We start from the raw sequence: 26,425 nt of genomic DNA on the forward strand, positions 1-26,425 counted from the left end.
CTGTGCATTATCTCCATATCTATTTATTATGGCCATTGAAATGTTAGCTATTAAAATTAGAACCAACAAGAACATCCAGGGGATAAAAACAAGTGTTAATGTATCCCGATGACTCTAGTTTTTTCTTAAGTCCGCAAGCTGGATCCCTGCATAGTCTGAAGATCTTGATCACTTGTCTAGCCTCTCTGGACTAAAACCCAATTATGACTAGAGTCCCATATTACATAATGGATTGTTAAAAAAAAAAAAAGTGTTTACACTACTTTAAAATGGGCAGATGGTGATGTAGACATCTTTGGTATTCATATCTCCAAAAATATAAATGAACTTCCCACAATCAATTTCAAATCTGAGGTGCAGTTCGTTGCGGATTTCTGAGGCTGGTAACTAAAATGAACTTATCCTCTGCAGCAGAGGTAACTCCGGGTCTTCCTTTCCTGTGGCGGTCAGTTTCATGAGAGCCAGTTTCATCATAGCACTTGATGGTTTTGGCGATGGCACTTGAAGAAACGTTCAAAGTTCTTGAAATTTTCTGGATTGACTGACTTTCGTGTCTTAAAGTAATGATGGACTGTCATTTCTCTTTGCTTATTTGAGCTGTTTTTGCCATAACATGGACTTGGTCTTTTACCAAATAGGGCTATCTTCTGTATACCACCCCTACCTTGTTACAACACAACTGATTGGCTCAAACGCATTAAGGAAAGAAAATCCACAAATTAACAAGGCACACCTGCTAATTGAAATGCATTCCAGGTGACTACCTCATGAAGCTGGTTGAGAGAAAGCCAAGAGTGTGCAAAGCTGTCATCAAGGCAAAGGGTGGCTACATTGAAGAATCTCAAATATATTTTGATTTGTTTAACACTTTTTTGGTTACTACATGATTCCATATGTGTTATTTCATAGTTTATGTCTTCACTATTATTCTACAATGTAGAAAATAGGAAAAATAAATTGGTGTGTCAACTTTTGGCTGGCACTGTCTATGGGGCATACAAGAATCTCAGCTCTGTAGATGTTGCTGTGAACAGACATAGGGGGTATTGCCCCTATGTAGTTTGTTTCTGGTCACAGATTCAGAAATGGTAAAAAAATAAAATAAAATCACAACACTCACTTAAAATTAACCTGACAAATAGCAGTGTTGGGTGATCTGGAAAGCCATAGTCAAAAAATAATAATATTTGTCAGAATGGTTTATCTTTAGCTCACAATCTGTGGATACTATATGATGAGAAAAGTTCAACGTGTATACATGTAAAACATCACAGCACAATTAAAAAGTATGGCACAAACGAGGGTGGTCTATGGTGATAGGTGGGATGGGCTGAGAGGCTGAGGGGGTGGGATTAAAGAGCTGAGGTCCATGGTGATAGGTGGGATGGGCTGAGGGGTGGGATTAAAGAGCTGAGGTCCATGGTGATAGGTGGGATGGGCTGAGGGGTGGGATTAAAGAGCTGAGGTCCATGGTGATAGGTGGGATGGGCTGAGGGGTGGGATTAAAGAGCTGAGGTCCATGGTGATAGGTGGGATGGGCTGAGGGGTGGGATTAAAGAGCTGAGGTCCATGGTGATAGGTGGGATGGGCTGAGGGTGGGATTAAAGAGCTGAGGTCCATGGTGATAGGTGGGATGGGCTGAGGGGTGGGATTAAAGAGCTGAGGTCTATGTGATAGGTGGGATGGGCTGAGGGGTGGGATTAAAGAGCTGAGGTCCATGGTGATAGGTGGGATGGGCTGAGGGGCTGGGATTAAAGAGCTGAGGTCCATGGTGATAGGTGGGATGGGCTGAGGGGTGGGATTAAAGAGCTGAGGTCCATGGTGATAGGTGGGATGGGCTGAGGGGTGGGATTAAAGAGCTGAGGTCCATGGTGATAGGTGGGATGGGCTGAGGGGTGGGATTAAAGAGCTGAGGTCCATGGTGATAGGTGGGATGGGCTGAGGGGTGGGATTAAAGAGCTGAGGTCTATGGTGATAGGTGGGATGGGCTGAGGGGTGGGATTAAAGAGCTGAGGTCCATGGTGATAGGTGGGATGGGCTGAGGGGTGGGATTAAAGAGCTGAGGTCCATGGTGATAGGTGGGATGGGCTGAGGGGTGGGATTAAAGAGCTGAGGTCCATGGTGATAGGTGGGATGGGCTGAGGGGTGGGATTAAAGAGCTGAGGTCCATGGTGATAGGTGGGATGGGCTGAGGGGTGGGATTAAAGAGCTGAGGTCCATGGTGATAGGTGGGATGGGTTGAGGGGTGGGATTAAAGAGCTTGTTTAGTAATGTATTATTGTTGTGATTGTTGTATATAAAAGTACCATGTATGTACAGTGCCTATGGAAAGTATTCAGACCTCTTGACATTTTCCACTTTGTTACATTACAGCCTTAATATAAAATGGATTAAATAAAAAATGATCCTCAGCAATCAACACACAATACCCCATAACGACAAGGCGAAAACAGGTTGACATTTTTGCAAAATGTACAAAAAATAAAAATACCTTATTTACATAAGTATTCAGACCCTAAAAAAATCTAAAAGATTTTTTAAGATCTTAAAAAATTTTTTTTTTTTTTAAAAGCCTCAAATTGAACTCAGGTGCATCCTGTTTCCTTTGATGATCCTTGAGTTGTTTCTACAACTTGGAGACCACCTGTTGCAAATACAATTGATTAGACATGATTTGGAAAGGCACAGACCTGGCTACATAAGGCCACACAGTTGACAGCGCATGTCAGAGCAAAAACCAAGCCATGAGGTCGAAGGAAATGTCCGTAGAGCTCAGAGACAGGATTGTGTTGAGGCACAGATCTGGGGAAGGGTACCAAAACATTTCTGCTGCATTGAATGTCCCCAAGAACACAGTGGCCTCCATCATTCTTAAATGGAAGAAGTTTAGAACCACCAAGACTCTTCCTAGAGCTGGCCACCCGACCAAACTGAGGAATTGGGGGTGAAGGGTCTTCTTCAGAGAGGTGACCAAGAACCCAATTGTCACTCTGACAGACCTACAGTTCCTCTGTGGAGATGGGAGAACCTTCCAGAAGGACAACCATCTCTGCAGCACTCCACCAATCAGGCCTTTATGATAAAGGGGCCAGACAGAAGCCACTCCTCAGTAAAAGGCACAACAGCCCACTTGGAGTTTGACAAAAGGCACTTAAAGACTCTGACCTTGAGAAACATGATTATCCGGTCTGAGAAACAATATTTTTTGGTCTGATGAAACCAGACCCGGAGACTAGTCAGGACTAGTCAGGATCAATGCAAAGATGAACAGAGTAAAGTACAGAGAGATCCTTGATGAAAACCTACTCTAGAGCTCTCAGGACCTCAGACTGGGGGCGAAGGTTCACCTTCCAACAGGATAATGACCCTAGGCACACAGCCAAGATAACGCAGGAGTGGCTTCGGGACAAGTCTCTGAATGTCCTTGAGTGGCCCAGCCAGAGCACGGACTTGAACCTGATCGAACATCTTTGGAGAGACCTGAAAATAGCTGTGCAGCGACGCTCCCCATCCAACTGGACATAACTTCAGAGGATCTGCAGAGAAGAATGGGAGAAACTCCCCAAATGCCAAGCTTGTAGCATCATACCCAAGACGAGAGGCTGTAAATGCTGCCAAAGGTGCTTCAACAAAGTACTGGGTAAAGGGTCTGAATACTTAAGTAAATGTGATATGTTTTTTATTTTTAATAAATTAGCAAACATTTCTAAAAACCTGGGGGGGTTGTAAATTGAGGAGGAAAAAATGCAATTGAATCCATTTTAGAATAAGTCTGTTACCTAACAAAATGTGGAAAAAGTCAAAGGGTCTGAATATTTTCCCAAGGCGCTGTATATGTAGCAGAAATGGGTTAATAAAATAAATGAAAGATTACATAGGATCCCTGATCTCCTCACCTGTCTCCTCTCCCGTCGGGACAGGGGGTGCCCGTTGAGGACCTGCCACAGCATGCGTCCAGCGATGGTAGTGTCGATCCACAGCAGTCGGAAGCCGTGGTAGTAGTGTTTAACCTCGTCTAGAACACGTTGTCCTATAGTTCTCCTGACTATGGTATGGTCTACTGTAGGACTGTACACCGGCCCGCCCTCCTCTAGCTTCTTGTTCTTATCCTTCAGAGAGCGGAGAGACTTCTCTACTTTAGAGTCGTCACGGAGACATCTGGAGGTGTGGATCCACCGTACCCCGACCACGTTCCCCCTCGCTCGCCAGGATGCCGTCCACTGTGGGTACCCACCTCCCAGGTGGTACAGAGAGGAGGTGGTGGAGGAGCCTTCCACTACAGCAGAGTACAGCCTCATAGAAGGGGTGTGGTCTGTGGCGTGGCCTGTAACCCTGTAGCTGTCTGATGCCGTATGCAACGAGGGGCCTAGGAAGGAGGGCGGAGCCAAGCTCCCACCTCGGACCACCAGCCTATCACCATCCAGTCTACTGAAAACACAGAAACACTCAACAGCATGAACAACATAACTATTGTAAAAAAAATACTGTGCCCGTAAAATGTATATAGTATGTATAAGCTGGGAGTAGAAGCCTAAGTGTTGTTGTCCAATAGTTTACTTTAATTAGGGTAGGGTTAGGGGAAAATATATATATTTTTTAATGCATATATACGCAGACAATTACATTGATGGAAGCCACAATCTGCAATATTAAAGGCGATCTACCCCCTAAAAAAACAAAATATGAACAGCACACTCAACATGAACAACAACAAAAACACCAGTCAAACCCTAACGACGCTGGGCCAATTGTGGGTCACCCTATGGGACTCCCAATCACGGCAGGTTGGGATACAGCCTGGAATCGAACCAGGGTCTGTAGTGACACATCTAGCACTGAGATGCAGTGCCTCAGACTGCTGCGCTACTCGGGAGCCCAGGAAAGAACTTCTGCCAGCAATGGAAGCTGCCAGAAGACTGGAAGGGATGAGAGAGCCAAGCCTATGGGTTCATGGCGTCAACCCCCCAGCACACACGCACACACACACACACACACACACACACACACAGCTGAATGTGTATTTTTTTCTCTTGCTTTGTTTGCTCTTTTCAGTATTAAGTCCATCTCTGATAAGCTACCCAGGAAAGGGCTGAAAATAGCCCATATTAATATATGTAGCCTTAGAAATAAGGTTCATGAAATCAATAACTTGCTGACATCAGATAACATTCATATATTAGACATTTCTGAAACTCACCTAGATAATTCATTCTGATGATACAGCAGTAGAAACAAGGATATAGGAGACATTTCTGTCTCTATAGGAAACAGAAATGCTTATGGGGGAGGTGTTGTTGTATATATTATGGGACGGCAGGGTAGCCTAGTGGTTAGAGTGTTGGACTAGTAACCGGAAGGTTGCAAGTTCAAACCCCCGAGCTGACATGGTACAAATCTGTCGTTCTGCCCCTGGACAGGCAGTTAGGCCACTAACCTCTAACATTTTTTATTTTACCTTAAGAACAAATTTTTATTTTCAATGAAGGCCTAGGAACCTAGGCCGTCATTGAAAATAAAAATGTGTTCTTAAGGTAAAATAAAACATCTAAATATTCAGAGCCATATCCCTGTAATGATTATAGGGGAGGTGTTGTATATATATAGTCAGAGCCATATCCCTGTAATGATTATAGGGGAGGTGTTGTATATATTCAGAGCCATATCCCTGTAATGTTTATAGGGGAGGTGTTGTATATAGTCAGAGCCATATCCCTGTAATGTTTATAGGGGAGGTGATGTATATATTCAGAGCCATATCTCTGTAATGTTTATAGGGGAGGTGTTGCTGTATATAGTCAGAGCCATATCCCTGTAATGTTTATAGGGGAGGTGTTGCTGTATATAGTCAGAGCCATATCCCTGTAATGTTTATAGGGGAGGTGTTGTATATAGTCAGAGTCATATCCCTGTAATGTTTATAGGGGAGGTGTTGCTGTATATAGTCAGAGCCATATACCTGTAATGATTATAGGGGAGGTGTTGCTGTATATATTCAGAGCCATATCCCTGTAATGTTTATAGGGGAGGTGTTGTATATATTCAGAGCCATATCCCTGTAATGTTTATAGGGGAGGTGTTGTATATATTCAGAGCCATATCCCTGTAATGTTTATAGGGGAGGTGTTGTATATAGTCAGAGCCATATCCCTGTAATGTTTATGGGGGAGGTGTTGTTGTATATATTCAGAGCCATATCCCTGTAATGTTTATAGGGGAGGTGTTGTATATATTCAGAGCCATATCCCTGTAATGTTTATAGGGGAGGTGTTGTATATAGTCAGAGCCATATCCCTGTAATGTTTATAGGGGAGGTGTTGTATATAGTCAGAGCCATATCCCTGTAATGCTTATGGGGGAGGTGTTGCTGTATATAGTCAGAGCCATATCCCTGTAATGATTATAGGGGAGGTGTTGCTGTATATAGTCAGAGCCATATCCCTGTAATGTTTATGGGGGAGGTGTTGCTGTATATAGTCAGAGCCATATCCCTGTAATGTTTATAGGGGAGGTGTTGTATATATTCAGAGCCATATCCCTGTAATGTTTATAGGGGAGGTGTTGTATATATTCAGAGTCATATCCCTGTAATGTTTATAGGGGAGGTGTTGTATATATTCAGAGCCATATCCCTGTAATGTTTATAGGGGAGGTGTTGTTGTATATAGTCAGAGCCATATCCCTGTAATGTTTATAGGGGAGGTGTTGCTGTATATAGTCAGAGCCATATCCCTGTAATGCTTATAGGGGAGGTGATGCTGTATATATATCCCTGTAATACTTAGAGATCATTTGTCAAGGGTTACTGAAGTGTTGTGGTTGCAGCTTCACCTGACTCATCCAAAGCCTTTTATTTTGGGCTGTTGCTATAGGCCACCAAGTGTAGTCAGTATCTAAATAATGTGTGAGAAATGCTTGATAGTGTATGTGATGTAAACAGAGAGGTCTACTTTCTTGGGGACCTGAATATTGACTGGTTTTCATCAAGCTGTCCGCTCAAGAGGAAGCTTCTAAAATAGTGTATAACAGATCCTATAAAAGATTGACTTTTAAGTGGAGGATGTTAAGTCTTTGTTGGTCTGATGTGATTAATGAGGAGCATCCAGACGCTGCATTTGATGAATTTATGAAATTGCTCCTTCCAATTATTGATACACACTATACAGAGCCATTATAGCATGGAACTCTGTTCCATCTCATATTGCTCAAAATGAACAACAAACCTGTTTTTTAAAAACCCAGACACGGCACAACGCCTCTCCCCTGTTTGACCTAAATGGTTTGTGTGTATGTATGTGTGGGCTGTGTGCCTTCTGTAAAACATATTTTGTATTGATGTAGTTCTGACCTTGAGCTGTTCTTGTTTATTAGATGTTCTGTATTCTCATGCTTCATCTTTTATATGGACCCCAGGCTGAGTAGCTGCTGCTTTTGCAACAGCTAATGGGGATCCTAATAAAATCCCCCCAAAAACAATACCCACACCACACCACACTCATTGACAATATGAACAGAAGAACCCCAGCATGGTGATTAATTTAACTGTTACTTTGTATCAGTTAGAAACTACCTTTGACTGGAGAGTCTGAGAGATGTACAGCTGAAACAGGAGCCATCTTGAAGCTTCCCTGAAAACACAGAGAGAAACAGATATATTGACCTATAAGGCAGGCTGCAACAGAATAGTACATGACAGGGCAGACAGTCAGTTTACAGTATGCCACCCATTCATCATCCAGGATGGATACTACAGCCAGCTTGGGTCCATCGGGCCCCACTGCCCTTCGGTCCTCGAGGGGTTTGCGAAACCACTCAAGGCAAAAGAACAGCCAGACCTCCTCAGCCATTGCACAAGTTGTCTTCATCAGCAGCTCTATTGTAAGAACCCTGTGCCATCCTGGAGCACAGGACATTACAAAGCTGCTTCCGACCGTTCCATGACCGTTGCCGGGAACTGTCGTAGTCCACGTGGGGTCAAACGACATCAGGAGAGCTAGCTCAGAACTTCTGAAAAATGATTTTAAAAGAACTGATTCTAGCACTGAAAGATTACAAAAAGCAGCCAATCAATTCAGGTCCGGTACCATCATTGGGCCGCAGGTGTGAAGGATTCAGCAGGCTACTGGCATTACACACCTGGCTAAAAGATTACTGTAGCTCTGTCGGACTGACTTTTATTGATACTACACCTACATAAACAACTATAAACACCGTCACCTATATAAACACCTACACCTATATAAACACCTACACCAACACCTATATAAACACCTACACCAACACCTATATAAACACCTATAAACACCTACATAAACACCTATAAACACTGTCACCTATATAAACACCTACATAAACACCTACACCTACATAAACACATAGACCTCTATAAACACCTCTATAAACACATAGACCTCTATAAACACCTACACCTCTATAAAACACCTACACCTCTATAAAACACCTACACCTCTATAAAACACCTACACCTCTATAAAACACCTACACCTATATAAAACACCTACATAAACACCTCTATAAACACCTACATAAAAACATAGACCTCTATAAACACCTCTATAAACACATAGACCTCTATAAACACCTCTATAAACACAGACCTCTATAAACACCTCTATAAACACATAGACCTCTATAAACACCTCTATAAACACATAGACCTCTATAAACACCTCTATAAACACATAGACCTCTATAAACACCTCTATAAACACATAGACCTCTATAAACACCTCTATAAACACATAGACCTCTATAAACACCTCTATAAACACCTACACCTCTATAAACACCTACACCTCTATAAACACCTACACCTCTATAAACACCTACACCTCTATAAACACCTACACCTCTATAAACACCTACACCTCTATAAACACCTACACCTCTATAAACACATAGACCTCTATAAACACCTCTATAAACACATAGACCTCTATAAACACCTCTATAAACACATAGACCTCTATAAACACCTCCATAAACACCTACACCTCCATAAACACCTACACCTCTATAAACACCTACACCTCCATAAACACCTACACCTCCATAAACACCTACACCTCTATAAACACCTACACCTCTATAAACACCTACACCTCTATAAACACCTACACCTCTATAAACACATAGACCTCTATAAACACCTCTATAAACACATAGACCTCTATAAACACCTCTATAAACACATAGACCTCTATAAACACCTCCATAAACACCTACACCTCCATAAACACCTACACCTCTATAAACACCTACACCTCCATAAACACCTACACCTCTATAAACACCTACACCTCTATAAACACCTACACCTCCATAAACACCTACACCTCCATAAACACCTACACCTCCATAAACACCTACACCTCTATAAACACCTACACCTCTATAAACACCTCCATAAACACCTACACCTCTATAAACACCTACACCTCTATAAACACCTCTATAAACACCTACACCTCTATAAACACCTCTATAAACACCTACACCTCCATAAACACCTACACCTCCATAAACACCTACACCTCCATAAACACCTACACCTCCATAAACACCTACACCTCTATAAACACCTACACCTCTATAAACACCTCTATAAACACCTACACCTCCATAAACACCTACACCTCCATAAACACCTACACCTCCATAAACACCTACACCTCTATAAACACCTACACCTCTATAAAAACATAGACCTCTATAAACACATAGATCTCTATAAACACCTCCATAAACACCTACACCTCCATAAACACCTACACCTCTATAAACACCTACACCTCTATAAACACCTCCATAAACACCTACACCTCTATAAACACCTACACCTCCATAAACACCTACACCTCTATAAACACCTACACCTCTATAAACACCTACACCTCTATAAACACCTACACCTCCATAAACACCTACACCTCTATAAACACCTACACCTCTATAAACACCTCTATAAACACCTACACCTCTATAAACACCTCCATAAACACCTACACCTCTATAAACACCTACACCTCTATAAACACCTCTATAAACACCTACACCTCTATAAACACCTCTATAAACACCTACACCTCCATAAACACCTACACCTCCATAAACACCTACACCTCTATAAACACCTAGACCTCTATAAACACCTACACCTCTATAAACACCTCCATAAACACCTACACCTCCATAAACACCTACACCTCCATAAACACCTACACCTCCATAAACACCTACACCTCTATAAACACCTACACCTCCATAAACACCTACACCTCTATAAACACCTACACCTCCATAAACACCTACACCTCTATAAACACCTACACCTCCATAAACACCTACACCTCTATAAACACCTCCATAAACACCTACACCTCTATAAACACCTACACCTCTATAAACACCTACACCTCTATAAACACCTCTATAAACACCTACACCTCTATAAACACCTACACCTCCATAAACACCTACACCTCCATAAACACCTACACCTCTATAAACACCTACACCTCTATAAACACCTACACCTCTATAAACACCTCTATAAACACCTACACCTCTATAAACACCTACACCTCTATAAACACCTCTATAAACACCTACACCTCTATAAACACCTCTATAAACACCTACACCTCTATAAACACCTCTATAAACACCTCTATAAACACCTACACCTCTATAAACACCTCTATAAACACCTCTATAAACACCTACATAAACACCTACATAAACACCTCTATAAACACCTACATAAACACCTCTATAAACACCTAGACCTCTATAAACACCTACATAAAAACATAGACCTCTATAAACACCTACATAAAAACATAGACCTCTATAAACACCTCTATAAACACCTACACCTCTATAAACACCTACACCTCTATAAACACCTCTATAAACACCTACACCTCTATAAACACCTACACCTCTATAAACACCTCTATAAACACCTCTATAAACACCTACACCTCTATAAACACCTACACCTCTATAAACACATAGACCTCTATAAACACCTCTATAAACACATAGACCTCTATAAACACCTCTATAAACACATAGACCTCTATAAACACCTCCATAAACACCTACACCTCCATAAACACCTACACCTCTATAAACACCTACACCTCCATAAACACCTACACCTCCATAAACACCTACACCTCTATAAACACCTACACCTCTATAAACACCTACACCTCTATAAACACCTACACCTCTATAAACACATAGACCTCTATAAACACCTCTATAAACACATAGACCTCTATAAACACCTCTATAAACACATAGACCTCTATAAACACCTCCATAAACACCTACACCTCCATAAACACCTACACCTCTATAAACACCTACACCTCCATAAACACCTACACCTCTATAAACACCTACACCTCTATAAACACCTACACCTCCATAAACACCTACACCTCCATAAACACCTACACCTCCATAAACACCTACACCTCTATAAACACCTACACCTCTATAAACACCTCCATAAACACCTACACCTCTATAAACACCTACACCTCTATAAACACCTCTATAAACACCTACACCTCTATAAACACCTCTATAAACACCTACACCTCCATAAACACCTACACCTCCATAAACACCTACACCTCCATAAACACCTACACCTCCATAAACACCTACACCTCTATAAACACCTACACCTCTATAAACACCTCTATAAACACCTACACCTCCATAAACACCTACACCTCCATAAACACCTACACCTCCATAAACACCTACACCTCTATAAACACCTACACCTCTATAAAAACATAGACCTCTATAAACACATAGATCTCTATAAACACCTCCATAAACACCTACACCTCCATAAACACCTACACCTCTATAAACACCTACACCTCTATAAACACCTCCATAAACACCTACACCTCTATAAACACCTACACCTCCATAAACACCTACACCTCTATAAACACCTACACCTCTATAAACACCTACACCTCTATAAACACCTACACCTCCATAAACACCTACACCTCTATAAACACCTACACCTCTATAAACACCTCTATAAACACCTACACCTCTATAAACACCTCCATAAACACCTACACCTCTATAAACACCTACACCTCTATAAACACCTCTATAAACACCTCTATAAACACCTACACCTCCATAAACACCTACACCTCCATAAACACCTACACCTCTATAAACACCTAGACCTCTATAAACACCTACACCTCTATAAACACCTCCATAAACACCTACACCTCCATAAACACCTACACCTCCATAAACACCTACACCTCCATAAACACCTACACCTCTATAAACACCTACACCTCCATAAACACCTACACCTCTATAAACACCTACACCTCCATAAACACCTACACCTCTATAAACACCTACACCTCCATAAACACCTACACCTCTATAAACACCTCCATAAACACCTACACCTCTATAAACACCTACACCTCTATAAACACCTACACCTCTATAAACACCTCTATAAACACCTACACCTCTATAAACACCTACACCTCCATAAACACCTACACCTCCATAAACACCTACACCTCTATAAACACCTACACCTCTATAAACACCTACACCTCTATAAACACCTCTATAAACACCTACACCTCTATAAACACCTACACCTCTATAAACACCTCTATAAACACCTACACCTCTATAAACACCTCTATAAACACCTACACCTCTATAAACACCTCTATAAACACCTCTATAAACACCTACACCTCTATAAACACCTCTATAAACACCTCTATAAACACCTACATAAACACCTCTATAAACACCTACATAAACACCTCTATAAACACCTAGACCTCTATAAACACCTACATAAAAACATAGACCTCTATAAACACCTACATAAAAACATAGACCTCTATAAACACCTCTATAAACACCTACACCTCTATAAACACCTACACCTCTATAAACACCTCTATAAACACCTACACCTCTATAAACACCTACACCTCTATAAACACCTCTATAAACACCTCTATAAACACCTACACCTCTATAAACACCTACACCTCTATAAACACCTACACCTCTATAAACACCTCTATAAACACCTCTATAAACACCTACACCTCTATAAACACCTACACCTCTATAAACACCTACACCTCTATAAACACCTACACCTCCATAAACACCTACACCTCTATAAACACCTACACCTCCATAAACACCTACACCTCCATAAACACCTACACCTCTATAAACACCTACACCTCTATAAACACCTACACCTCTATAAACACCTCTATAAACACCTACACCTCTATAAACACCTACACCTCTATAAACACCTCTATAAACACCTACACCTCTATAAACACCTCTATAAACACCTACACCTCTATAAACACCTCTATAAACACCTCTATAAACACCTACACCTCTATAAACACCTCTATAAACACCTCTATAAACACCTACATAAACACCTCTATAAACACCTAGACCTCTATAAACACCTACATAAAAACATAGACCTCTATAAACACCTACATAAAAACATAGACCTCTATAAACACCTCTATAAACACCTACACCTCTATAAACACCTACACCTCTATAAACACCTCTATAAACACCTACACCTCTATAAACACCTACACCTCTATAAACACCTCTATAAACACCTCTATAAACACCTACACCTCTATAAACACCTACACCTCTATAAACACCTACACCTCCATAAACACCTACACCTCTATAAACACCTACACCTCTATAAACACCTACACCTCCATAAACACCTACACCTCTATAAACACCTACACCTCTATAAACACCTACACCTCTATAAACACCTATACCTCTATAAACACCTACACCTCCATAAACACCTACACCTCTATAAACACCTACACCTCTATAAACACCTACACCTCTATAAACACCTACACCTCTATAAACACCTACACCTCTATAAACACCTACACCTCTATAAACACCTACACCTCTATAAACACCTACACCTCTATAAACACCTACACCTCCACCTAAACACCTACACCTCCACCTAAACACCTACACCTCTATAAACACCTACACCTCTATAAACACCTATACCTCTATAAACACCTACACCTCCCTCTATAAACACCTACACCTCCATAAACACCTACACCTCCATAAACACCTACACCTCCATAAACACCTACACCCTCTATAAACACCTACACCTCTATAAACACCTACACCTCCATAAACACCTACACCTCCATAAACACCTACACCTCCATAAACACCTACACCTCTATAAACACCTACACCTCTATAAACACCTACACCTCTATAAACACCTACACCTCTATAAACACCTCTATAAACACCTACACCTCCATAAACACCTACACCTCCATAAACACCTACACCTCTATAAACACCTACACCTCTATAAACACCTACACCTCTATAAACACCTAAACACCTACACCTCACATAAACACCTACACCTCCATAAACACCTACACCTCCATAAACACCTACACCTCCACCTCCATAAACACCTACACCTCCATAAACACCTACACCTCCATAAACACCTACACCTCTATAAACACCTACACCTCCATAAACACCTACACCTCCATAAACACCTACACCTCCATAAACACCTACACCTCTATAAACACCTACACCTCTATAAACACCTACACCTCTATAAACACCTACACCTCTATAAACACCTCTATAAACACCTACACCTCACCTCTATAAACACCTACACCTCTATAAACACCTACACCTCTATAAACACCTACACCTCTATAAACACCTACACCTCTATAAACACCTACACCTCTATAAACACCTCTATAAACACCTACACCTCTATAAACACCTACACCTCCATAAACACCTACACCTCCATAAACACCTACACCTCCATAAACACCTACACCTCTATAAACACCTACACCTCCATAAACACCTACACCTCCATAAACACCTACACCTCTATAAACACCTACACCTCCATAAACACCTACACCTCCATAAACACCTACACCTCCATAAACACCTACACCTCTATAAACACCTACACCTCTATAAACACCTCTATAAACACCTACACCTCTATAAACACCTACACCTCTATAAACACCTAGACCTCTATAAACACCTCTATAAACACCTACACCTCTATAAACACCTCTATAAACACCTACACCTCTATAAACACCTCTATAAACACCTAGACCTCTATAAACACCTCTATAAACACCTACACCTCTATAAACACCTACACCTCTATAAACACCTCTATAAACACCTACACCTCTATAAACACCTCTATAAACACCTACACCTCTATAAACACCTACACCTCTATAAACACCTCTATAAACACCTAGACCTCTATAAACACCTCTATAAACACCTACACCTCTATAAACACCTACACCTCTATAAACACCTAGACCTCTATAAACACCTACACCTCTATAAACACCTACACCTCTATAAACACCTCTATAAACACCTACACCTCTATAAACACCTACACCTCTATAAACACCTACACCTCTATAAACACCTACACCTCTATAAACACCTACACCTCTATAAACACCTACACCTCTATAAACACCTCTCTATAAACACCTACACCTCTATAAACACCTACACCTCTATAAACACCTACACCTCTATAAACACCTACACCTCTATAAACACCTACACCTCTATAAACACCTACACCTCTATAAACACCTCTATAAACACCTACACCTCTATAAACACCTACACCTCTATAAACACCTACACCTCTATAAACACCTACACCTCTATAAACACCTACACCTCTATAAACACCTCCACCTCTATAAACACCTACACCTCTATAAACACCTACACCTCTATAAACACCTACACCTCTATAAACACCTACACCTCCATAAACACCTACACCTCTATAAACACCTACACCTCTATAAACACCTACACCTCTATAAACACCTCCACCTCTATAAACACCTACACCTCTATAAACACCTCCATAAACACCTACACCTCTATAAACACCTACACCTCTATAAACACCTACACCTCTATAAACACCTACACCTCTATAAACACCTACACCTCTATAAACACCTACACCTCTATAAACACCTACACCTCTATAAACACCTACACCTCTATAAACACCTACATAAACACCTCTATAAACACCTAGACCTCTATAAACACCTACACCTCTATAAACACCTACACCTCTATAAACACCTCCACCTCTATAAACACCTACACCTCTATAAACACCTACACCTCTATAAACACCTACACCTCTATAAACACCTCTATAAACACCTCTATAAACACCTCTATAAACACCTACACCTCTATAAACACCTCTATAAACACCTACACCTCTATAAACACCTACACCTCTATAAACACCTACACCTCTATAAACACCTACACCTCTATAAACACCTACACCTCTATAAACACCTACACCTCTATAAACACCTACCTCTACACCTCTATAAACACCTCACCTCTATAAACACCTACACCTCTATAAACACCTACACCTCTATAAACACCTACACCTCTATAAACACCTACACCTCCATAAACACCTACACCTCTATAAACACCTACACCTCTATAAACACCTCTATAAACACCTACACCTCTATAAACACCTACACCTCTATAAACACCTCTCTATAAACACCTCTATAAACACCTACACCTCTATAAACACCTCTATAAACACCTACACCTCTATAAACACCTCCACCTCTATAAACACCTCCACCTCTATAAACACCTACACCTCTATAAACACCTACACCTCTATAAACACCTACACCTCCATAAACACCTACACCTCTATAAACACCTACACCTCTATAAACACCTACACCTCTATAAACACCTCCACCTCTATAAACACCTACACCTCTATAAACACCTCCACCTCTATAAACACCTACACCTCTATAAACACCTAGACCTCTATAAACACCTACACCTCTATAAACACCTACACCTCTATAAACACCTCCACCTCTATAAACACCTACACCTCTATAAACACCTACACCTCTATAAACACCTACACCTCTATAAACACCTCCACCTCTATAAACACCTACACCTCTATAAACACCTCTATAAACACCTCCACCTCTATAAACACCTACACCTCTATAAACACCTACACCTCTATAAACACCTACACCTCTATAAACACCTACACCTCCATAAACACCTACACCTCTATAAACACCTACACCTCTATAAACACCTACACCTCTATAAACACCTCCACCTCTATAAACACCTCCACCTCTATAAACACCTCCACCTCTATAAACACCTACACCTCTATAAACACCTACACCTCTATAAACACCTACACCTCTATAAACACCTACACCTCTATAAACACCTCCACCTCTATAAACACCTACACCTCTATAAACACCTCTATAAACACCACCTCTATAAACACCTACACCTCTATAAACACCTACACCTCTATAAACACCTACACCTCTATAAACACCTACACCTCCATAAACACCTACACCTCTATAAACACCTACACCTCTATAAACACCTACACCTCTATAAACACCTCCACCTCTATAAACACCTCCACCTCTATAAACACCTCCACCTCTATAAACACCTCCACCTCTATAAACACCTACACCTCTATAAACACCTACACCTCTATAAACACCTACACCTCTATAAACACCTACACCTCTATAAACACCTACACCTCTATAAACACCTACACCTCTATAAACACCTACACCTCTATAAACACCTACACCTCTATAAACACCTACACCTCTATAAACACCTACACCTCTATAAACACCTCCACCTCTATAAACACCTACACCTCTATAAACACCTCTATAAACACCTACACCTCTATAAACACCTCCACCTCTATAAACACCTACACCTCTATAAACACCTCTATAAACACCTCCACCTCTATAAACACCTACACCTCTATAAACACCTACACCTCTATAAACACCTACACCTCTATAAACACCTCTATAAACACCTACACCTCTATAAACACCTCTATAAACACCTCTATAAACACCTCTATAAACACCTCTATAAACACCTCTATAAACACCTCTATAAACACCTCCATAAACACCTCTATAAACACCTCTATAAACACCTCTATAAACACCTACACCTCTATAAACACCTCTATAAACACCTCTATAAACACCTACACCTCTATAAACACCTCTATAAACACCTCTATAAACACCTCTATAAACACCTCTATAAACACCTCTATAAACACCTACACCTCCATAAACACCTCTATAAACACCTCTATAAACACCTCTATAAACACCTCTATAAACACCTCTATAAATGTTCAAATTCACCCAAACAACCCAATCAGTGAGTAAATGTGTCATGAACAGATCTAATGTGCTCTGCATCAATGGACTGGTTGTTGATGAAATTGAGAGAATTGAGACTGCTGCCATGTCCCTGCTACTCCCTCACAACATGTCTCCATGCTTCACAACATCCAGACCGACTAAATGTGTTTTGCTCTGGTGGTTTATACCAGGTTAAACAGGTCTGTCTCGGGGGTGCTGAGATATATACAGCGAAACGGCACCATAGCAGGCCAGGGAAACGGCACCATAGCAGGCCAGGGAAACGGCACCATAGCAGGCCAGGGAAACGGCACCATAGCAGGCCAGGGAAACGGCACCATAGCAGGCCAGGGAAACGGCACCATAGCAGGCCAGGGAAACGGCACCATCCCTATGAACGAACCTGCCCTCGAATGACGTCTCCTCCCATTACTACATTCGCAAGGTGTGGTGCCTTTAGCGATCACATTTCCGAACACGATACACCGCCAAAAATGCATACAGGACGTGTTTATAGATATAACAGCATGACAAAATACATTGGAATCGAAATTGACTGAAAGCTGTCGAGGATCTGAAACCTGATGGTTTGTATAGTTAGTGGATGCGCCAGACTAGAGAGCTTTATTAGAATAATGACCGTCGCATAAACACCAACCGGGGAGCCTGATGATAGGGCGATGTGACAACTAACGTTAGTTGTAGCTACGTCTTCTAGGCCTCACGGACCGTCCCGTCCCCCAGACCCCTGCCATTAGTCTTGGCCTTAGATGACCTGACAATGTAATCACAACCTCTGCAACAGAAACACGTTCAATGCCCACGTTGAACCGCTTAGTTAACGTTGTAGTTGATAGATGAGCTGGAATCAGTCTAGAAGTTGCTGCCGCGCCTCTGTCCACAGCGCTGTCATGCCCGGTGTAATAGAGCAACAAAGGCCGGGACGGGACCATGCCACAACACACGTTTCTGGAACCGGTATACACCGTTACCGGCGGAGCTACTGCTAGTTGCTAACTATAGTAACTTATTAACAGAAATAGCCCGTAGTTAGCTGACGTTACCATTATCTCAGTGAAACAACTAGTTAACCTCTACACGGTCATAAAACACGTTTCGCTATGAACATGTATCATTATACAAAGCCAAGGGTTTGACTAACGTTAGTTATTTAACTGTCTGAACCAGCTAATCTAGTTTAAGTACGGTTTCCTCATGAACCAACAATGACATTCACAGCTAAACAGCAATGGCAGTCTAGCTACAATGTTAAAACAAGCTAATACAAACCGAAACATAAATTACAACAAAAGACTTCAACACGTATCGACAGTCGACATGAAGAATCCTTCTCACCGTTGCGGAAATCGCTCTTTAACGAGCGAGATGTTTTCATCAGCGGAGTGCGAGACCTCGTCAACAATATTAGCGCCATGCTCCTGGCTCTGATAACGGCTTTTAGTCGGTCAAACTAATGGAAAACTAACGTACTGCGCTGCTAGCTACTTTAATATGGCACTAGCTGAACTAGCCCCATGTCCTTGCTTTCTCCGTGGGTGAGTGCGGCGAGGTGGATGAACTGCGGATTATATTGGCTTCCGTCTTCGTCGTTCTTCTTCTTCTTCTTCTTTAAAATTTAATGGCAGTCCACACCTATTGGTGAATCGCCGCCACCTACTGTACCGGGTACATAACATAATATACTCAATTGCGGGAAGGGGGATTCCGAGATAATACAAAAATCAATCAAACAACCATCCCACTCCTTCAGTCACATTCAAGTCGCATCTCTACACAGGTGCCTGTGAGGACGGAGCCTTCATCGACAGGATTCATTGTAATGCCTCTGCAGAGAAGTCCCTGAGTCCCAAAAACCGCTCAGCTGCACTCCTGGTAGCTGAGAAGCCCACTTCTCATTATTCTTACTGACGCCACCTCACCCAACACAACCACAATTTTAATAGAGAATTCAAAACAGATCTCTCTGGTAACAACATCGATTCAAAACCCTTATTCCAACCAAAAAAAGACTAAGAACTAAGTTTGGATTTACTAGTTTCCACCACCAATTTAGTTCTCTTATTCCCTTCTGCATTCTCCACTGTAATCCAATTCCTCTCACTCTCTTGTCCACTCCACACGAAATCTGATTCAAACAGAACATCCACTTCCGCCATTTTCCCGTTGATTTATGTCTTCCTGGTGACTGATTTGAGTAGATTGCCGTTCTCCTGGCAGCAGGATATAATGGCAGCAACATGAATGCAGATTTGTTTTGTTTTTTTCAAAATAAGAGTAAAAATCAATCAAATGTTATTGTCACATACGCCGAATACAGCAGGTGTAGACTTTACCGTGAAACGTTTACCTTCCAACTCTTCCCCAACAATTCTAAGTCAAAAAGTAAGAAACGTTTGCAAAAGAGGAAATAGTAATACAATAAAACAACAATAATGAGAATATACAGTGTCGGTCAGAAGTTTTAGACCACCTACTCATTCAAGGGTTTTTCTTTATTTTAACTATTTTCTACATTGTAGAATATTTGTGAGTTTGAGTTTGAGTTTATTTTTATTTTTACAGGGATAGTGCACATGAATCAACATTTCAGTAAAAAGTGCCGGTTTTAACCAGCCAGCTAATTTTCAACCTCAATCCCTGGGCAGGTTATTAAAAACAATTACAATAACAATACAGACAATCAGTGAGCACATGCAGAGCAACACAGGACAAGCAAGATGTAGAATGCAGACAGAGAAACATAGCACAAAAAGCAACAGGACAAAATCCATAAAATCAACAAAGTGTTTCCACACCTCACAAGCTACAGACAACATGGAAAGCGGCAATACACAACTAGAGATTATGTTCACAAATCTGATTGAACTTTAGCCATGTCTTCATGTTTTTTGTGAAAGTGTGATAGGTGGTGCAGTTGTGTGTGTCTGATGACAGTGTAAAGCTCTCACAGAGAAAGCAGATTGACTAAAGGTGCTTTTCCTTATTGGGATCGGTGTCCCTTCCATGGGACGGTTGAGCTAACGTAGGCTAATGCGATTAGCATAAGGTTGAAAGTAACAAGAACATTTCCCAGAACATAGACATATCTGATATTGGCAGAAAGCTTAAATTATTGTTAAACTAACTACACTGACACATTTACAGTAGCTATTACAGTGAAATAATACAATGCTATTGCTTGAGGAGAGTGCACAATTTTGAACATGAAAAGTTGTCAATAAACAAATTAGTCACATTTGGACAGTCTTGATACAAAATTGTGAACAGAAATACAATTGTTCATTGGATCAGTCTAAAACTTTGCAAATACACTGCTACCATCTAGAGGCCAAAATATAAATTACACCTGGGCTGGAATAATATATTATGGCCTTTCTCTTGCATTTCAAAGAAGATGGTACAATTTTTTTTTTACAAAAGAACGGTTGGTTTTTTATTTATATTGTCTTTTACTATATCTATTGTGTTATATTCTCCAACATTCCATTCACTTTTCCACAAACTACAAAGTGTTTCCTTTAAAATGGTACCAAGAATATGCATATCCTTGCTTCAGGTCCTGAGCAACAGGCAGTTAGATTTGGGTATGTCATTTTAGGAGAACATTTTAAAAAGGGGGTGGATCCTCTCACGGCAGACCTTGTGGATCTGCTGCCATATGCTTGGGTTTTCGGTTTAACAAAAATACTGAGTGGAGGGGGAGCCAAGCCATTTAGGATCTTGAATACAAGACATGTGTCAGTGTATTGCACAAGATTTTTCCAACTCAGGAGCTCATGCTTTCTGAGGATGTAACAGTGATGATGGCTATTGGGCTTCAAATCAAGCACTTTGAGAGCCTGTTTGTAGACAGAATGAATGGGTTTTAACAGCAAGCTTCGGCCCAACTAGTCAAGCAGTATGTTAAGTGGGGGAGTATCATAGATTTGAAGTGAAGTTTTGCTAGTCAAATAATTTCGTATAAGTCAGAAATTAGCTAGGTTTAATTTGGTTATTTTAGTTACCTTTTTCACCTGCTTTTTAAAATAGAAGTTGGAATCAAGTATGATGCCAAGGTACTTAAAATCAGATACCACCTGGAGCTTCTCCCCTGACACAAACACATCTGGCTCAGTAGATTCAGATACCACCTGGAGCTTCTCCCCTGACACATAGACATCTGGCTCAGTAGCATCAGATACCACCTGGAGCTTCTCCCCTGACACAAAGACATCTGGCTCAGTAGCTTCAGATACCATCTGGAGCTTCTCCCCTGACACATAGACATCTGGCTCAGTAGATTCAGATACCACCTGGAGCTTCTCCCCTGACACATAGACATCTGGCTCAGTAGCATCAGATACCACCTGGAGCTTCTCCCCTGACACATAGAGATCTGGCTCAGTAGATTCAGATACCACCTGGAGCTTCTCCCCTGACACATAGACATCTGGCTCAGTAGCATCAGATACCACCTGGAGCTTCTCCCCTGACACATAGACATCTGGCTCAGTAGCATCAGATACCACCTGGAGCTTCTCCCCTGACACATAGACATCTGGCTCAGTAGCATCAGATACCACCTGGAGCTTCTCCCCTGACACATAGACATCTGGCTCAGTAGCATCAGACACCACCTGGAGCTTCTCCCCTGACACATAGACATCTGGCTCATTAGATTCAGATACCACCTGGAGCTTCTCCCCTGACACATAGAGATCTGGCTCAGTAGATTCAGATACAATGTGGAGCTTCTTCCCTGACACATAGACATCTGGCTCAGTAGCATCAGATACCACCTGGAGCTTCTCCCCTGACACATAGACATCTGGCTCAGTAGCATCAGATACCACATTGAGCTTCTCCCCTGAAACATAGACATCTGGCTCAGTAGCATCAGATACCACCTGGAGCTTCTCCCCTGACACACAGACATCTGGCTCAGTGGCATCAGATACCACCTGGAGCTTCTCCCCTGACACATAGACATCTGGCTCAGTAGCATCAGATACCAGCTGGAGCTTCTCCCCTGACACATAGACATCTGGCTCAGTAGCATCAGATACCACCTGGAGCTTCTCCCCTGACACATAGACATCTGACTCAGTAGCATCAGATACCACCTGGAGCTTCTCCCCTGACACATAGACATCTGGCTCAGTAGCATCAGATACCACCTGGAGCTTCTCCTCTGACACATAGACATCTGGCTCAGTAGCATCAGATACCACCTGGAGCTTCTCCCCTGAAACATAGACATCTGGCTCAGTAGCATCAGATACCACCTGGAGCTTCTCCCCTGACACATAGACATCTGGCTCAGTAGCATCAGATACCACCTGGAGCTTCTCCCCTGACACATATACATCTGGCTCAGTAGATTCAGATACCACCTGGAGCTTCTCCCCTGACACATAGAGATCTGGCTCAGTAGATTCAGATACCATGTGGAGCTTCTCCCCTGACACATAGACATCTGGCTCAGTAGCATCAGATACCACCTGGAGCTTCTCCCCTGACACATAGACATCTGGCTCAGTAGCATCAGACACCACCTGGAGCTTCTCCCCTGACACATAGACATCTGGCTCAGCAGCATCAGACACCACCTGGAGCTTCTCCCCTGACACATAGACATCTGGCTCAGTAGATTCAGATACCACCTGGAGCTTCTCCCCTGACACATAGAGATCTGGCTCAGTAGATTCAGATACCATGTGGAGCTTCTTCCCTGACACATAGAGATCCTGCTCAGTAGATTCAGATACCATGTGGAGCTTCTCCCCTGACACATAGACATCTGGCTCAGTAGCATCAGATACCACCTGGAGCTTCTCCCCTGACACATAGACATCTGGCTCAGTAGCATCAGATACCACCTGGAGCTTCTCCCCTGACACATAGACATCTGGCTCAGTAGCATCAGATACCACCTGGAGCTTCTCCCCTGACACATAGACATCTGGCTCAGTAGCATCAGATACCACCTGAAGCTTCTCCCCTGACACATAGACATCTGACTCAGTGGCATCAGATACCACCTGGAGCTTCTCCCCTGACACATAGACATCTGGCTCAGTAGCATCAGATACCATCTGGAGCTTCTCCCCTGACACATAGACATCTGGCTCAGTAGATTCAGATACCACCTGGAGCTTCTCCCCTGACACATAGACATCTGGCTCAGTAGCATCAGATACCACCTGGAGCTTCTCCCCTGACACATAGAGATCTGGCTCAGTAGATTCAGATACCACCTGGAGCTTCTCCCCTGACACATAGACATCTGGCTCAGTAGCATCAGATACCACCTGGAGCTTCTCCCCTGACACATAGACATCTGGCTCAGTAGCATCAGATACCACCTGGAGCTTCTCCCCTGACACATAGACATCTGGCTCAGTAGCATCAGATACCACCTGGAGCTTCTCCCCTGACACATAGACATCTGACTCAGTAGCATCAGATACCACCTGGAGCTTCTCCCCTGAACGTCAGAGAACAAAAATCAGTTAACCACCTAACTGAGGAACTCAATTTAACCTTGCGCAATACCCTAGATGCAGTCACAACCTTAAAAACTAAAAACATTTCTCATAAGAAACTAGCTCCTGGTATACAGAAAATACCCGAGCTCTGAAGCTTCCAGAGAATGGGAACAGAAATGGCGCCACACCAAACTGGAAGTCTTCCGACTAGCTTGGAAAGTCAGTACCGTGCCGTATCAAAGAGCCCTTACTGCTGCTCCACCAAACTGGAAGTCTTCCGACTAGCTTGGAAAGTCAGTACCGTGCAGTATCGAAGAGCCCTTACTGCTGCTCCACCAAACTGGAAGTCTTCCGACTAGGTTGGAAAGACAGAACCGTATCGAAGAGCCCTTACTGCTGCTACACCAAACTGGAAGTCTTCCGACTATCTTGGAAAGACAGTACCGTGCAGTATCGAAGAGCCCTTACTGCTGCTCCACCAAACTGGAAGTCTTCCGACTAGGTTGGAAAGACAGAATCGTGCAGTACCGAAGAGCCCTCACTGCTGCTCCATCATCCTATTTTTCCAACTTAATTGAGGAAAAAATAACAATCCGAAATTTCTTTTTGATACTGTCACAAAGCTAACTAAAAAGCAGCATTCCCCAAGAGAGGATGGCTTTCACTTCAGCAGTAATAAATTAATGAACTTCTTTGAGGGAAAGATCATGATCATTAGAAAGCAAATTACGGACTCCTCTTTAAATCTGCGTATTCCTCCAAAGCTCAGTTGTCCAGAGTCTGCACAACTCTGCCAGGACCTAGGATCAAGGGAGACACTCAAGTGTTTTAGTACTATATATCTTGACACAATGATGAAAATAATCATGGCCTCTAAACCTTCAAGCTGCATACTGGACCATATTCCAACTAAACTACTGAAAGAGCTGCTTCCTGTGCTTGGCCCTCCTATGTTGAACAAAATAAACGGCTCTCTATCCACCGGATGTGTACCAAACTCACTAAAAGTGGCAGTAATAAAGCCTCTCTTGAAAAAGCCAAACCTTGACCCAGAAACTATCGGCCTATATCGAATCTCCCATTCCTTTCAAAAATGTTAGAAAAAGCTGTTGCGCAGCAACTCACTGCCTTCCTGAAGACAAACAATGTATACGAAATGCTTCAGTCTGGTTTTAGACCCCATCATAGCACTGAGACTGCACTTGTGAAGGCAGTAAATGACCTTTTAATGGTGTCTGACCAAGGCTCTGCATCTGTCCTCGTGCTCCTAGACCTTAGTGCTGCTTTTGATACCATCAATCACCACATTCTTTTGGAGAGTTTGGAAACACAAATTGGTCTACACGGACAAGTTCTGGCCTGGTTTAGATCTTATTTGTTGGAAATATATAAATTTGTCTCTGTGAATGGTTTGTCCTCTGACAAATCAACTATAAATTTTGGTGTTCC

The 26,425-nt window shown here is 41.9% G+C and overlaps 1 protein-coding gene across 3 annotated transcripts in view; it reads right to left on the reverse strand.

Annotated features, from left to right (window-relative positions):
* The window catches only part of LOC139383344 (leucine zipper-EF-hand containing transmembrane protein 1), a 53,478-nt gene extending 33,363 nt beyond the window's left edge, over positions 1–20,115 (reverse strand). For 2 of the 3 annotated variants that reach the window (XR_011628726.1, XM_071127848.1), the window contains exons 1-3: positions 19,845–20,050; positions 7,568–7,625; positions 3,897–4,428 (exon numbers count right to left, since the gene is read on the reverse strand). Coding sequence is in view for 2 of the 3 variants with exons in the window: in XM_071127848.1 (XP_070983949.1) it covers positions 3,897–4,428; positions 7,568–7,625; positions 19,845–19,923 (669 nt within the window). In the remaining variant the exon portion in view is untranslated. Of the gene's footprint in view, positions 1–3,896; positions 4,429–7,567; positions 7,626–19,844 lie in introns of all 3 variants that reach the window. The other variant, XM_071127849.1, reaches the window with a different exon arrangement.
* Positions 20,116–26,425: the final 6,310 nt, after the last annotated feature.

This window comes from Oncorhynchus clarkii, chromosome 25 (genome assembly GCF_045791955.1).
Source record: "Oncorhynchus clarkii lewisi isolate Uvic-CL-2024 chromosome 25, UVic_Ocla_1.0, whole genome shotgun sequence".
Lineage (NCBI taxonomy): Eukaryota > Metazoa > Chordata > Actinopteri > Salmoniformes > Salmonidae > Oncorhynchus > Oncorhynchus clarkii.